The sequence below is a fragment of the Xiphophorus hellerii genome, chromosome 14 (assembly GCF_003331165.1).
Source record: "Xiphophorus hellerii strain 12219 chromosome 14, Xiphophorus_hellerii-4.1, whole genome shotgun sequence".
Taxonomy (NCBI): Eukaryota; Metazoa; Chordata; class Actinopteri; order Cyprinodontiformes; family Poeciliidae; genus Xiphophorus; species Xiphophorus hellerii.
The window spans coordinates 21,510,175-21,524,730 of NC_045685.1; the positions used below are offsets into that span (position 1 = coordinate 21,510,175).

Below are 14,556 nucleotides of genomic sequence, written 5' to 3' on the forward strand. Positions count from 1 at the left end.
ACTGAAGATTTTCTAGAAAATTTACAAGATTAATCTCAACATTTTGGAGGTTTTTCTTGCAAATTTTTAAGATGAATCTCAGAAATTTTCTAGAAAAAATGTAGAAATTTCTGAGGTTGAGAAGATAAGAAAAAACTCAAAAATGTTTAGATTAATCTCAGAAATCTTCTTGGGGGGCAAAAAAAACCCCAAACTTTGAAATGTGTTAAGTTGCATCCCATGAGTCCGGCCGTCACCCGTTCTGAGTTTTTATCTAGAAAAATTCAGGTTTTCTTATTGCAAATGTTAGGATTAATCTAGAAATGAGGTACTTCTGATCTTGAAAAGTCACAATTTTGCTAGAGAAAAAAAAGAAATTTTTAGATTAATATAAAAAAATTTCTAGGAAAAACTTGGAAATTTTATAGTTTGAAAACATGCTAAAAATATATTTTTTTAAAATGACATTTTGAGATTGTCTATAAAAAAACAGTTCCTGAGCTTCAAAAGTTAAACATTTTCGACATTTGGACATTTTCTGAATTTCATAAGTCAAAAATTTTCTCTTTAGAAAAATTTCCGTGTTATTTCAAAAACAAATTTGAGATTAATCTCACATGTTCATTCAGAGTTCAATGTCCATCGTTATCGTTTTATTTTCTTAAGCAATTTTTCAACTTTTTAACCAGAAATTTTCTTCTCTTTTTTTTTCTAGAAAGTGTTTAGGTCGATCTCAAAATTTTTCATTTTTACGGAAGAGGATTAGGGCCACCGAAAAAAAAAAAAGAGTTCTGACTTTAAAGTCAGAACTCTTTTTTTTTTTGGTGGCCCTAATCCTCTTCCGTATAATTTTGATGTATTTATTTAGAAGAATTTTCCATATTTCTGACTTAAAAAGTCACTTTTTTTATTTTTACTTTATTCTACGTTTTTATTTTTGTTTTCTAGAAAATGTCTCATATTTTTTGGTAGAAATTTCCATCTCCTTTATATGTTGTAGTAACTCCTGAATGTTTGTTTTTATCTTCTGTTTAAATCTGATAAAAGTTGAACCAAACTGTAAACTTTTTATTATTATTTTCCTAAATAATTCCTGCGGTTTGACACGCAGGACAGAAGTGGGAAGCATCACTCCCACTCCCCCCCCCCCCCCCCCCCCCCCCCCCCCCCCGGTGGTTCCCACCCTCCGTCCCTCACCTCCATCTGCGCTGCCTGCAGGTTTTATCCCCCTTATTGAACCTAACGGAGCTGCGGAAGTTTGATATTTTTAACCTTTGCGGACAGAACGTCGTTTGACTGAATCATGGCGAACTCCGGGATCCAGCTGCTGGGCTTCTTCCTGTCTCTGGTGGGCATCGTGGGGCTGATCGTGGGGACCGTCCTGCCTCAGTGGAAGATGTCCGCCTACATCGGGGACAACATCATCACGGCCGTGGCCATGTACCAGGGGCTGTGGATGTCCTGCGCCTTCCAGAGCACCGGGCAGCTGCAGTGCAAAATATACGACTCCATCCTGCAGCTCGACAGTAAGACGAGACGAAAACACGCGCGAAATTAGCGACACTTTGACACGGTTTTATTCACGTAAAAGATTAGAAATGACTCAATAAGAGGGAAAAAAAAGTGTTTGGTAGAAATGCTACACACATTTAATATTTAACTGAGCTACAATATGAGACCAAAATCAAAATAATTCATGTAAATAACCAGAGTTGGTACTCAATTACTTGAGTAACTTTTTTTTTTTTTTTTTTAGAAATTTGCTTTTAGGAGCATTTTTACGACACAGTACTTTTTACTTTTACTTGAATAATTTTATCAAGTATTTCTACTCTTGCTTGAGTAAAATTTCTGGATTTTCTACCCACTGAGTGAAGAACAAGCATGTTTAAACCAAAAATTCACCAGACACAGAAACACCTGCAGTTAAAGTTTCATAAGGTTTTTATTAAAAGAAACTGATTTGGAAAAAAAATTATTGTGCCTGATTTTGTTATTTTTTTGTTACCTATGAATTATTGTCATTCCAGTTCTTAAAATACCAACATTTCCACTTAACTTCATATTTTGGTCCACCTGTTGATGTAAAATTTACATATTAAATGATTGATAATTTGATCAGTTACTCAGTACCTGAGTAGACTTTTAACCAAATACTTTTTTTACTCTTAGTTGAGTAATTTCTTTGATTCCTTAATGTTGATTAAGGATTCAACATTGGCAGATTATTTTCCTTATAACATGGAAAAATGTATTTTTATAAGCAAAATAATCTGCCAATGGAACAAGTACTTTTTAAAATCAATATTTAGGGATTATTTACTTAAAACAAGCTCCTATTTCCTACTGAAAAGTTGCTTGTAAGTTAGTTTTGTCTTATTTCCAGAGTACTAAGATGTTTGCACTTTAAAACACTTGGTACGATTTTGTGTTTTTGCAGTGAACAATGTGTTGTTTTCTCTTTCTCTACGTCTCGTACCTCTGACCCCTCGGCACACGGTCCGTGTGATTCTCAGGACGGGCGGTGACAGGAAGTCTGGTTGTGTTACATTCAACACAAACTTCTGAGTTTCACCCTTTTGTCAACAAGCTGTTGTCACAAGCCGAGTGCGGCTCGTATAATCCGTCTTCAGAAAGAAATACTGATATTTCTACAACCCTTAAAGCTACTTAACTTTTATATTTTGCATATTGTTTGAAACTGTCAGCATTTTGTGACTGACAAAATGCTCAGTCACAAAATGACTGATGCAGATAATCTGTGAAAAAATGTAGCTTCTCCTAGCGCTAACTAGAAATAACCAATCAGAGCCAGGAGGCGGGTTTTAGAGCTACCAATCACAATCTGGTGTCTGGTACGCTGCAGCTAGCTTAGCCTGTTGTGAATGCTCAGTCTAGTTACCATGATGGATAAACGGTTTTTCTGTAACTGTAAATTGTTGATCTTTTCACAGATTATTTGTCTCATAATAAACTGTCAGAAAATGGTGAAAAATCCCGATATTACAATGTTTTATATCAGTCGATATTGATAAAAATATTGATTAATCTGAAATTCAGCCAGACTGGCGGCTTGATCTTTCCTGTTTTATCCACAGTTTTCACTCCACGTCGTTGTTTTTATTTTTTTTTAAGCAGTTATGAGGTGAAGCCTTAAACTGCTGCTGTGGCAGTTACTCAGCAGGTTGTTGCTAGGAAACCAAAGAATGAATGAGTTGCTAGGTAACCAAGGAGTGAGTCAGCTAGTTTATTCCACCAGCCAAGATTAGCTGTGTGGCTCTGGATCAGAGTTCAGTGAAATTGTTGAGAAATCTATTAACTATTGATATTGATCAAGTGTTTATCGCGATAAATATTGTTACTGATTTATAGTCCAACCCTAACTCAGAGTAGCAGTTACCTGATTGTGCTATGGAATAGCATTATTTGCTTGGAAAACACAAAATGGCATCTCTTTAAATCTTAAAGTAAAATCTTTTAATTTATCTGCTCTGAAATTATTAAAATCAATTATTTTTCTATTGTCAGTCTCAATAAACAAATATAAAAAGGTTGGATCGATGGTTTGTGTTGAAATTTAAGCATTTATGGGAGAAGTTTCCACTTTCGACCCTGGAAACTTTGTGATTTCTGGATTGTTTTTAAATAATCCAGTCAGGGGAAAAGCTTAGACCTTTGCAAAGTGGTGAAACATTCAAGTTTTAACTGACAACAGGAATCTACAGTTGTTCAGAAAACGGCCCTTTCCTAACTTTTGTACTCCTGACAAGTGAAAGTTTCTCGGTGGATTTCTCCTTGACTTTGAAGGTCAATTTAGAAACAAGAATGTGATTATATCAGAAGTAAGATGCATAATCCTGCGTGTTGTTTCCCATTTCCCTCTGATTTACATGTCATATCGAGTCTCCCTCGCTCCCTGCTGGGCGGTTTGGTCTGTTTGGGGAGGGCAGGGATGGCCTCGGCTGGCACAGACTGGTTCTAGGTGGACAGAGGCAGGATTTGGACAAAGAGGGGCCTCATCCTGTGAAAGGTTTACAGGCTGACGAAAGGTTTTACCACTTGGATTCAGTTCAAGTGAAGAAAATTGTGTTGTTTCTCACTGTTGGCGTATTCATGAGTCTCCCATGGCTTCCCTGCCAGTAACAGGAAGTCAATTTACAACCTCTAGTCACTCAGATAAAGCCTCAGGCCCTATTTTTTATGTTTCTACTTCCACTTTTGTGTTTTTCTGATATTTTCTAACCTTCCTGAGCAGGAGTTGCATATTTATAATGGTGTATTTTGGTAGAAAGAAAAAAAAACGGAGTACATTTCTGTCAAAAAATTCTAATATTGAGGGTATTGACAGAGTTTGTCCTAAGCTTTGTAGAAAAAAATGTAGAAATGTCTAAATTTCAAAAGCCAAACATTTTCAGATTTTTGAAATTTCTGATTTCTGGAAAATTCTACATTTACATAGAAAATGTTTGATTTCTCAATGTCAGAGATTTTCTAGAAAAACTTTGAAATTTCTCAGTTGAAAATTGTTTGACTTTTGAAACTCAACATAATATTAAATATTCAGAGTTTTTCTTAGCAAATTGTGGACTCTTCCATTTAAAAACATTTCTAGAAAAAGTTTTGGAAAATTTGGGAGAAAAAAGGAACATGTTCTGAGTTTCAAAAGTCCAAATGTTCACATTTTGAAACTCAGAAATTTCCAATTTTCTTCTCAAAAACTTCTGAGATTAATCAAATCAAATCTTTCCTGAGATTTTTTTAAAATAAATTTACTTCTCCCTTTTCTTGTTTTATTTGTAAATGCCGTAAAACGTCACGTTCCTTTATTCTGGGAATATCCAGCTGCCTCACCATCTTTGCTTCGTTTCCTTCTCCAGGCTCGCTGCAGGCGACCCGCGCCTTGATGATAGTCGGCATCATCGTGTCCGTGGCGGGTCTGGGCGTGGCCTGCATGGGAATGAAGTGCACCACCTGTGGAGGAAGTGACAAACTACGCAAGTCTCGCATTGCCATGATAGGAGGGATTATTCTGCTTATAGGAGGTGAGGATGAAAACGCTCCAAACTGTTGATGTTAGTTTGAGCTAAAGAATAGGACTAATTTAAGATGTAAACGTGCATTCCCAACATTCTGTAGATTTTCATACATTTCTTTGCAAAAGAATCAGTTGTATCAGTTGTTGTTTCCTAACTGGTCTTGGCTGAATTGGAGAATCAACATTACACTTGTTACATTTTCTGCTGGTGCAGCTCTTTTTCACTCTCTGTTGTGTCAATTGAAACAAACACTTTGAAAAATCTCTTCCCCTCCTCGCCTGTGGTGGCGCTGCACTAAGAAACACTGAAGCAAATGACATGAAGACCTCTGAAGAAGACACTGAGAGCAACTTCATTCTTTCCATCCATCCATTTTTTCTACACCCGTGTCTGTCGTGAGGTCGGGAGGGTTGCTGGTCAACTTCATTCTTTATGAAATGTAAACAAAAATGGAGTGGCGTCAGATTTTAGCAGTAGTAGGATTTCTCTTTTGTTTTTGGTAAAAGGCCACAAGTCATTTCTCATGCTAGCGCAAAATTAGCTTGTTTGTTTTGGCATTCTGGGTCACTTTATTTACCCAGCAAGCCCTGCACCGTTGTTCACTTCCTGCTTCTGGAGTGGTTTCCAGTCCGCTTGGCATTCACATATACATTCAAACCGTACCAAAGGTTCGCCGAAGGTTTGTAGACGAACCCGAGTTCAGTTGTTTGGTCTGCATCAGAGTTTGATTGCACGTTCACACCTCCCCAAACATTTCAAACTTCCTATGCAAACGTACTGGAGCGGTCTAAACCGGACTGGTGTGAATCAAAGACGTACTCAGTTCTGCTGCTGCCCATAAGTGAACCTCGGGGAACGTTTAATCCCAAGTCCAAAGCTCTTTCTTCCCACTCATTTGCCCTCAGAGCCAGCACTGCTGGCTCTGATTCTAACATCTGACGTCCAAAGGGCTTTGAAAACTTCACTGACAGCCAATTGTGCTGGAGTCAGCGGGGGCTGCTGTTAAAAGGGATAAAAATGGTTTCTGTCCTGTTGAATTTTGATGTGTTAATGAAATGGTTGATCTTTCCTGTTGACTCTCTCTCTGCAGGCCTGTGTGCCATTGTGGCGTGTTCTTGGTTTGCTCACAACGTCATCAGAGCTTTCTACAACCCCTACACTCCGGTCAACACCAAGTAAGGAAAGCTAAATATTTCACTGTATTTTGTGTGATTGTAAAATCAATCCTTTGTGTTTGTTGCTTTAATTAGTTATTGCAACATTTTACATATCACTGTTGTTATTTTTTGGCCAAGTCCTAGTTTTGTGGATTTTGTGGAATAACTTAATTTGAGAAATGCTAATCAAGAATGAAGACAAATGGTAACTCAATTTGAGTTTTGTTCTGGTGTTTCAAAAAACTAAATTGTTTCCATTGTCAGCATTTTCTCTACTATGCTACATGCATGTAGCTAAACTCTGCACACCAGAGCTATACTTTCTCTTTAAGCTCAAAAGTATCATGACCAGTTAACTTAAATGATTATAAAAAGGTATTTCAAACCTTTCCATATTGGAAAATATGCTCATGGGGCTATTTGTGTTAGCTTCAGAGTGAATGTTAGACACTCCAAGTGACTATTAGCTTGTTATCTTTACGTTGATGGTGCTAGCTTCATTTGGAGTTGTTAGCTTGATTTGCTCAGTTCTGTTTTAGGGCGTCTTGTCACTTTAAATCCACATTAGCTGCTGCTGGCCACGTCCCCAACTCATCATTTACACCAACATATGAAAATGGCTCCAAACAGATGCGTAATTATACAACCGTACGTCTTTGAAAAACATTAGCAGAGCAAACGTGCTGGAATTCAGTTTAGGTTGCTAGGTAACGGGCTGGGTTTTGGCTTAGGTTGCTAGGTAACGGGCTGGGTTTGGTTTAGGTTGCTAGGTAGCGCCACTATATGACTTTACAATTGGAAGGTTTTTGAAATGGCTCATTTTCCAGACACCATAAAACATTAACTAGTTGCCAGAAAATGACTGGGTGTTTTTCTTTAAGCAGTTGTGACCCAAATGTAAATATAAAAACATAGAAAATGTTGGAGTTAATTCATTTTTGTCTCTGTGCTCCACCAGGTCCGTTAACCAGTTTCAGGACCCGACCAGAACCCCTAAGTGTAAATTACCTTGAGAAATAATGAGATTTGGTTACATATAAAAACGGGCTTTAATGCTGAAAGATGATCAAATGTTATAAGCCACACAGGTCATACAAATGGAACATATGCAGAGTTACATTCACCGTCCAGCGCTGCGCCACACTGAGCTCATGCTATGGATGGAACCAAGTGAGGCAAAGATTGTAGCGTTTAGCTTTTTATTCTTTTCTTCAATCTGAGCCCTCCCAGGCTTGTCTAATCAGTTTCAGTCTGTTAATGTATGACTGCCGGCAGACACACATAAACATGGTCATGTAAGCTGCAGCGTGTGCGTGTAAGCAGATTAAAAAGTAGGCTAAAAGAGATAGAGGACAAGAAAGAACCTATAACAAAAATGTGAATTTTTCTAATATAGGTACCCTTTAAAAGAAATAAAAACACAACAGAAAAACTAAAAACTGATTATTTTAGCTTTAATGTAACCTTTGTCTTCCCAGGTTTGAATTTGGAGTGGCCATCTTCATCGCTTGGGGCGGCGCCCTCCTCGACGTTCTGGGCGGCGCCATGCTGGCCGCCTCCTGTCCCAGGAAGAAGCAGGTATCCAGGTACCCAAACATGCCCGGCTCTCGCTCCAGCCCTCCGAGCAGCAACAAGGAATATGTCTGAGAGCGCCCCCTGCTGGCTGGAACTGCTGGGTTAAAAAAACAAAACAAACAAAAAAACAATTGTTGCAGCGTCAACGAAGCAGAACCGAAGATGTGAAACAGTGACACTCCTTGTTGGGCTTTAATGAGCATTTAATTGTCACACACTGCTCTGAATTGTTTCATCAAAGATGTTTCATACTCCGTCCTCACATTCCACAATTGTTTACCATTGGTCTTCTCAGACACATTATAATTGGATCCCCCTATTAAATCCACAAGACTTTGTGTTGCAGCCTAATATTATGGACTAAAGCCAACTTTTGCAGCCGTATGTCAGCGCTAGCAGTAATTAGCACATGTCTTGTAATTGAAAGTAATCAGTTCCTCCATGGTGTGCAGGTTGCAGCTCAGTCCATGTGAGGTTTTATTATATCAGTGTACTAAAATAGACGTTAAAGTGAGCATGGTGTGACTTCTCACACTGGCCTCATTGTACACCAAACGACATCCATTACTCTTCAAATCAGCCGGCTAGAAACTCTGCTCAGATAAACACCTTTTTTTTTTTTTACCCTGATTATACTCCTATTTATTTTTGTAGATTTAAAGGATCTGTAGTGTCATGGTATGTAGATTTTACACTGTTATACTCTGAGCTGTAACTACAGAATAATGGGAACGTAGAAAATGTATGAAAAAAGTATTTTTAACATGCCAATATATAGATAAATAAAAACACTGCAGATATTAAGTGTGGGATGTTTGCAAATTGTTACCTACAGTGTTGTGAAATCCTTTTTACAGATTTGTTTGGAATTTTTTCTCAGACCTACGTTAAATCTAACAAATGTTAGCATTAGACAATGATAAGTGCATTTTTGGAGATTTGGAAAACCTTTGAGAGAAACTGCAAGAAAATACTGCAAATGTTGCTAAAAACACCTAGCAAACATTTTCAATGTTTAAATTTACAACAGTGTATTAGGGTCGGTGTAGATAAAAGAAAGGGAGCACATTTCTGCCAAAAAAGTCAAATTTTGAGATTAATATCAGAAATTTGAATTAAAAAAACATGAAAATTTCTGAGCTTGAAAAGTCAAAGGATTTCAAGCAATTTCAAAATTCAGAATCTTTTAGAAAAAACTTGGAAATTTCTGAGCTTGAAATGTCAAAAGTTTACTAGATAAAACCTCAATATTTTGAGACTTACCAGAAAGTTTCTAGAAAAAAAAGCAAAAATTTCTGCTCGAAAAGTAGAAAATCTATTAGAAAAAAACATTTTTTGGATTAATCACAGAAATGTTTTAGAAAAAAAGACCTGGAAACATCTGAGCTTGAGAAGTAAAACAAAAATTGCATGAAACAATGTTGGAAATTTCTGAGTTTCATAGAAATTTCAAACGTAAAACATGTTTGTTTTACGTTTGTAACTTACAGGTCCTTTTTTTCCCCTCAAATTTCTGAGTATAATCTCAAAATGTTGTTTTTTTTCTTGCAAATCTTTTACTTCTCAAGCTCAGAAATTTTCTCAGAAAAGTCTAAAATTTGCTTGAAAAAAAAAAAATTAGAAATTTCTGAGATTAATCTCAGAATTTTCTTTAGTAAAAACAAGGAAATTTCAATTTGAAAATTTGAGAAAGCTCAGAAACTAGTTGGGAGATTACCATAAATAACTAAAATAATCCAAATCTTGTGGATTACATTTGTAATAAAATAATCTGAGGTTATTTTAAAGCTGTTTGTGCAAACCTGAATTAAAGACAAAAACAGACTTTATTAGAATTTATACTTTTATTTATTTCCAGAGATGCATCATGAAAAGTTGATCACTTTCATGCAAAAGGTAAACAACCCCAGCCTCAGAGTCAAAGACTGAGCTCAGAAATGTGAAAAACATCCTCCACCAGTGAACTATGACCTCAACTGTGAGCCTTTAAAAGGCTCATTAAGTCTAATTCCACTGCAATCTTCACAAAATCCCCAAAACATCAGTTAGATTGTCTCAGCAGCGACAGCCAATCAGAGCTGCCCGTTTTTATGAACTCATACTGCAATCACATCTGGCTTGGAAAGACGCCGAGACGAAAACGAATCATAAACATCAACGCATGCGGATCAGAATATATTTAGATATAAATCTGATTTATAATCATAAAAGACAAGAAAAAGTGCATCAAAATTTTGCCGTTTGCCTGCAAAAAACAAAACAAAAAAAGAAAAAACAGTGTTTTGGTTTATGAAAACTACAACGTAGCCCTTTAATCACAGACCTCATGCATAGGTTTCTGCGACGTGTCACAGCACATGACAGGCATTCCCACAAAGTGCACGTCTTAAATCTCACTTTTAGATGACACAGTAAAAAACAAGTAGAAGCCACAACAACTAAAAATATAGATTTCTTTGAACAATAAATAATTTGCAGTAGTCGTTTTCTTCTGGTTTAAACAGCGAGCGCTCGTAGCTACTCCGTTTGGATCTGTGCGAGTCGTTGCACAACCAAAAGCTAAATTTTTCACCCCAACAGGCTCGTGTTCCTTCACACAACAAACCAGCAGAGAATCGGTAACCTTCGTCGGACACGTCCGGCCCATCAGCAGTAGCCCTTTTCAGAAAAGAAGCTTTGAAAGAAATCCTTCGAGGTACAGAGATTCATTTATTCACAGTCTGAGCGAAGTTAAATAGACACTATGTACAAGCAGGGCTCCGTTCAGGCGGCGCTAAAAGAGCCGGGTTGGAGCCATCAGCAGCTCCAGAGGACACTTTGGACCAGGAGCGCTGACTGGAACGGGTTTCTGGCACTTCTCAGAGATGAAGCTAGGAGATGGGCGACAGGGAGACGGGGCACTGGCCGTTGTTGTTCATGAGGTCGTCCAGGTCTTCGTCGTCCAGATCCACTGTGGAAAAAGAGCAAGACATTTTAACTGAGCGAAGCTACTTGTGTTAGCTTCAGAGACTAGCTTACTAGCCATTAGCTTGACTCTAAGAAGACACAATCTGGATTTGACGCTATGTGTTGATGGTGTTAGCAAATATCTACTTCAAATCTAATGAGATTTTAGCCTCTGCAGTTCTGCCTACTTTGAGCCTCGTCACTTTAGATGTAATTTAATTACATTTATTTGATTAGGACAGTGCAGATTAATCAACATTACCACAATTTATGCCAGTGTAAATATGGAGGAATTAGCACAGCTACATTTCATCTTTTGTCCTAAAACAATTAAGCACAAAAACAAATACAGTTAAAGAAATAACTAGCCAACAGACAGAAACAATATGAAACAGGACACAACACTCTACACTATCAGCAGTGGAGACATTATAAATGTGTACATAACTGGTTTGTTTCTTTTTAAAAATTGCATAGTTTTCAGCATTTCTGATATATTTTGGTTGTCCACTCAGTGAATGTTCGCCTCTAATCGACGCCACCTTCTGGCTAAACTGTGCAGTACGCCTCAGTATGTTGCAGACTCCTCTGGGTTGTGCTCCGTTTTTTATTTTATGATCCATACAGCTTTAAAACCAGCTGACTAAACATCCTGGAGTTCCGCCTGGGTTGCTAGGCAACGGGCTGGGCTTGGCTGGGGGTTGCTAGGTAACGGTGCAGTGCCAGTTAATTTTAACTTAACAGGTTAAAACAGCTTATTTTCCAGACACCAAAAACATGAACTTGTTACCAAAAAAGGTTTTGTTAAGCACTTGGCGTGGTTTTTAGAAGCAGTTGAGACCCAAATGGAAGTACAAAAACATACAAAACATGAATTTTTCATAATTTCTTCTTGAACTTGACAAGTTTGGTCAGTATGAAGCTTGTAAACAAAAATTGGACTGGTTTCCAGTTTGGATTTATGCTTTTTTTCCTGGGAGGTTTCAATGGAAAGCTGTCTCCGTCATTCAGTTCACCACATTTGCATGAGGTGAGTTCAGAAATAGAAACATCTCTGTTGCAGAGTCAGATGAAACACAGCGATTTAAAAAAACTGCTGGCTCCACAGCAACTCAGGAGTTTTACTCTGATTCTTATTACGCATTTTCTGCTGAATGTTGTGGTTTTTTTATGCAGATGCCTTCATTTTCTTTCCCAGTACCAAAACAATCCAGGTGGCATAAAAAAGGAATAAATCTGTGGGGAAGCCCTTTTATGGCAACTACAAAGAATGACAGAGGATTGGTGATGCTGTGGGCCTGTCAAAAGAGAGAATATTACCTACCATATTTTTATGTTCTTTTTAGCTACAAGCTTAGTCTTTTTATAGGATTATATAGATCAGGGACAAAAAGTCATGTTCCATTTTGAGTATTGTGTATCTATATCTATTGTAACTAGAGAACCAAAAAAACAAATCAGACTTACAAAATATTATATTAGAATCATGATGAATAACTGAAATAATTTTACTGTTGTAGACAGAAAAAAAGTAGCAAGCAGCATTTTACATGCAGTTATTGACTATTGAAGCAAAAACAACAAGCTTGTCTTCACCAAAAACTCACATCTGCAGCTTTTGTTACAGCTCCATATGTTTTATATTGAAAGAAATTGACTTGGAAAAAATTCTCTTTTGCGTGATTTTGTTACTTTGTAATTATTTTCATTTTTAATCAACTAAATGCTAAGATTTCCACATAACTCTATATGGTAAATGAAAAAAACAGTAAATTTCTGTCAAAAAATTCAAATGTTGAGTCTAGGAGTTTGTCCTAGATGTTTTAGAAAGCAAACAAAAAACAAACAAACAGAAATTTCTTAGTTTCATGTAATTTTTAAATATTAAAAAGATGTTTCAATCAGTTATTCAGTACTTGAGTCGCCTTGAGGCACATTGAAGTTTCTCTCACCTTTTTTGGACCGGCCGATCTGACCCAGTTTCGGAGCCCTCTGTCCGAGCCTCTGGGGGTTCGCCCCGCCGTCGTGTCCGTCTGCCTGCGGGTGTCCCGGGTTGAACTGCCCCGCCGGGCCGGGCTGCCGGGGCGGCCCGCTGTGTGGGATCAGCTCGGGGATTCCTGAAGCTCCGTACATGCTGCGGTTCTCCGGTTCGGCCGCTAGGTGTCAGCACAGACCCGAGCGTGTCGCTGTCGCGTCGAGGAGAAGACTCACTACTTCCGCAATGGTTCTCAACACCGAAACGTGTAGAGGCTGAAAAATACAAATAAAACGCCACCAAAATGTTGGTAATAACAGTTGGAAAAGCCCCAAAAGCCCCGTCGATGAAAGTAGAATCGACCGTTAGGTTTAAATCCGGGGCGGTTAAATCAGCGTGTGTGTCATAAAACAGACAGTTACTCGATGTTTTAAAACAGAAATAACCGAAACTATTACTACTAACAGGTGTAAAATGATTTCATCTGCGTCACACCGACAGCTAACATAAAAACAACACATTTTCACGTCGATCTGTGGGTCGAAACACTTAATTTCCGTTGGATTCTTTCTCAACAACTCTCCACGGATCCGTCCTAAATAACAACAAACAACAGCTTTAGCTCACCCAGGTTTTCCAAGCGCCGCGGTAAAGAGCTGAATCAGTGAAAATGTGCCCGCTGAGAGCCGTGGCTGTGTTGTTGTTGTTGTTGTTGTTGTTCGGAGCTCTCAGTCTTTTCTCTGCCTCTCTACCGTACTTGGCACCCTACCAAGGAGGAAGAAAATGCGTCGATTTAAAGGGGCCTCCCGTCTCTTTCTCTCTCTGCCGTGGGGATTTCCTCCCGTGGAGTCGTGAATCACGTCACAGCGCGGTCGACACGATGAGGACAGCTGTGATTACAGACTAGTTTACCCGGTGGAAGGGAGATTTTGCGCTGCTACGCCTCCTTATAATGACAGAGTGAGTCAGAGGCCAGCCAATGACAGACTCTACTGTCAACCGCACAACAAGTTGGTGAACTTTACGCAACACCACAAGCTCATTTACAGAGATGCAAATGAGCTGACTAGTCATGAAAAACTTCCCGAGTAATTTCTTTGTTGTCACTTGATCAATGGTCCGTTAGTCTTGTTAGTCCTCATTTTCAGACGTTAACACCGATTACAGAGGTTAGAAATGAACCCAGAAGCAGAATTGTCTTGTGATACAACATTAAAGCTGCTGTATGTAATTTAAATTAAAATATATATATATTTACATGTTTGTTAAATCTGTCACCATGTTGTGACAGTTTATTGTGAAACAAATAATCTGTGAAAATGCCAATCTCCTCCACCCCCTCCTGGAGCTACTTTTGCCATCTGAAGAAATGAACCGCTCCCAACCGAAAGCAACCAATCAGAGCCAGGAGGAGGGGCTTAGCGCCGTCAATCAAAATCATGTGCTAGCTGCTAAATGTGGTAATGGAGGAGAAGCAGTTTACCTTTACAGGAAAACTGTTTATACACCATTATCAGTGCTATACTAACTAGAATTAGCATTAATGACAGGCTAAGTAGCTGCAACATAGCAGAGAGCTAGGAGGGGATGAACTCTGGGTCAAGTTCAAGACTTCAAAAAATTATGCAAAATTAATATTTTGCACAATTTTATACTTACATTTGGGTTTCTACTGCTTCTGAAAAAACATCCTAATCACTGAGGAAAAACCCTTCCTGCTGTTTGTTAGTAACAATTTGTTTTTTGGTTTCCAAAATGTCCCTTTTGCTGAGTCAGACCATGTCGTTACCTAGCAGCCTCAGTCGAACCCTGATTGTTACCTAGCAACCACAGTGAAACTCCAGCGCTTTCGGACAGTTGGTTTTATCTCTATTTGTTCCGATGTACA

General features: G+C 38.3%; 2 protein-coding genes across 2 annotated transcripts; one reads left to right on the forward strand and one right to left on the reverse strand.

Annotated features, from left to right (window-relative positions):
* Positions 1–1,139: 1,139 nt before the first annotated feature.
* Positions 1,140–8,551, forward strand: cldn7a (claudin 7a). The gene is made up of 4 exons (XM_032581993.1): positions 1,140–1,505; positions 4,857–5,021; positions 6,106–6,190; positions 7,651–8,551. Exons 1-4 carry the CDS (start codon positions 1,283–1,285, stop codon positions 7,817–7,819), a joined length of 642 nt encoding a protein of 213 aa, XP_032437884.1. The 5' UTR covers positions 1,140–1,282; the 3' UTR covers positions 7,820–8,551.
* Positions 8,552–9,572: 1,021 nt separating this feature from the next.
* LOC116732949 (calcium/calmodulin-dependent protein kinase II inhibitor 1-like) lies at positions 9,573–13,613 on the reverse strand. Its single transcript, XM_032583565.1, has 3 exons — positions 13,296–13,613; positions 12,646–12,943; positions 9,573–10,697 (listed from the first exon to the last, which is right to left on the reverse strand). Exons 2-3 carry the CDS (start codon positions 12,824–12,826, stop codon positions 10,618–10,620), a joined length of 261 nt encoding a protein of 86 aa, XP_032439456.1. The 5' UTR covers positions 12,827–12,943; positions 13,296–13,613; the 3' UTR covers positions 9,573–10,617.
* Positions 13,614–14,556: the final 943 nt, after the last annotated feature.

Coding starts and splice junctions, on each gene's coding strand:
- cldn7a (XM_032581993.1), top strand. CDS start 1,283: ATGGCGAACTCCGGGATCCAGCTGCTGGGCTTCTTCCTGTCTCTGGTG. Junction 5,022..6,105: donor GATTATTCTGCTTATAGGAG/GTGAGGATGAAA, acceptor CTCTCTCTGCAG/GCCTGTGTGCCATTGTGGCG. Junction 6,191..7,650: donor TACACTCCGGTCAACACCAA/GTAAGGAAAGCT, acceptor TTGTCTTCCCAG/GTTTGAATTTGGAGTGGCCA.
- LOC116732949 (XM_032583565.1), bottom strand. CDS start 12,826: ATGTACGGAGCTTCAGGAATCCCCGAGCTGATCCCACACAGCGGGCCG. Junction 10,698..12,645: donor GATCGGCCGGTCCAAAAAAG/GTGAGAGAAACT, acceptor CTTTTTCCACAG/TGGATCTGGACGACGAAGAC.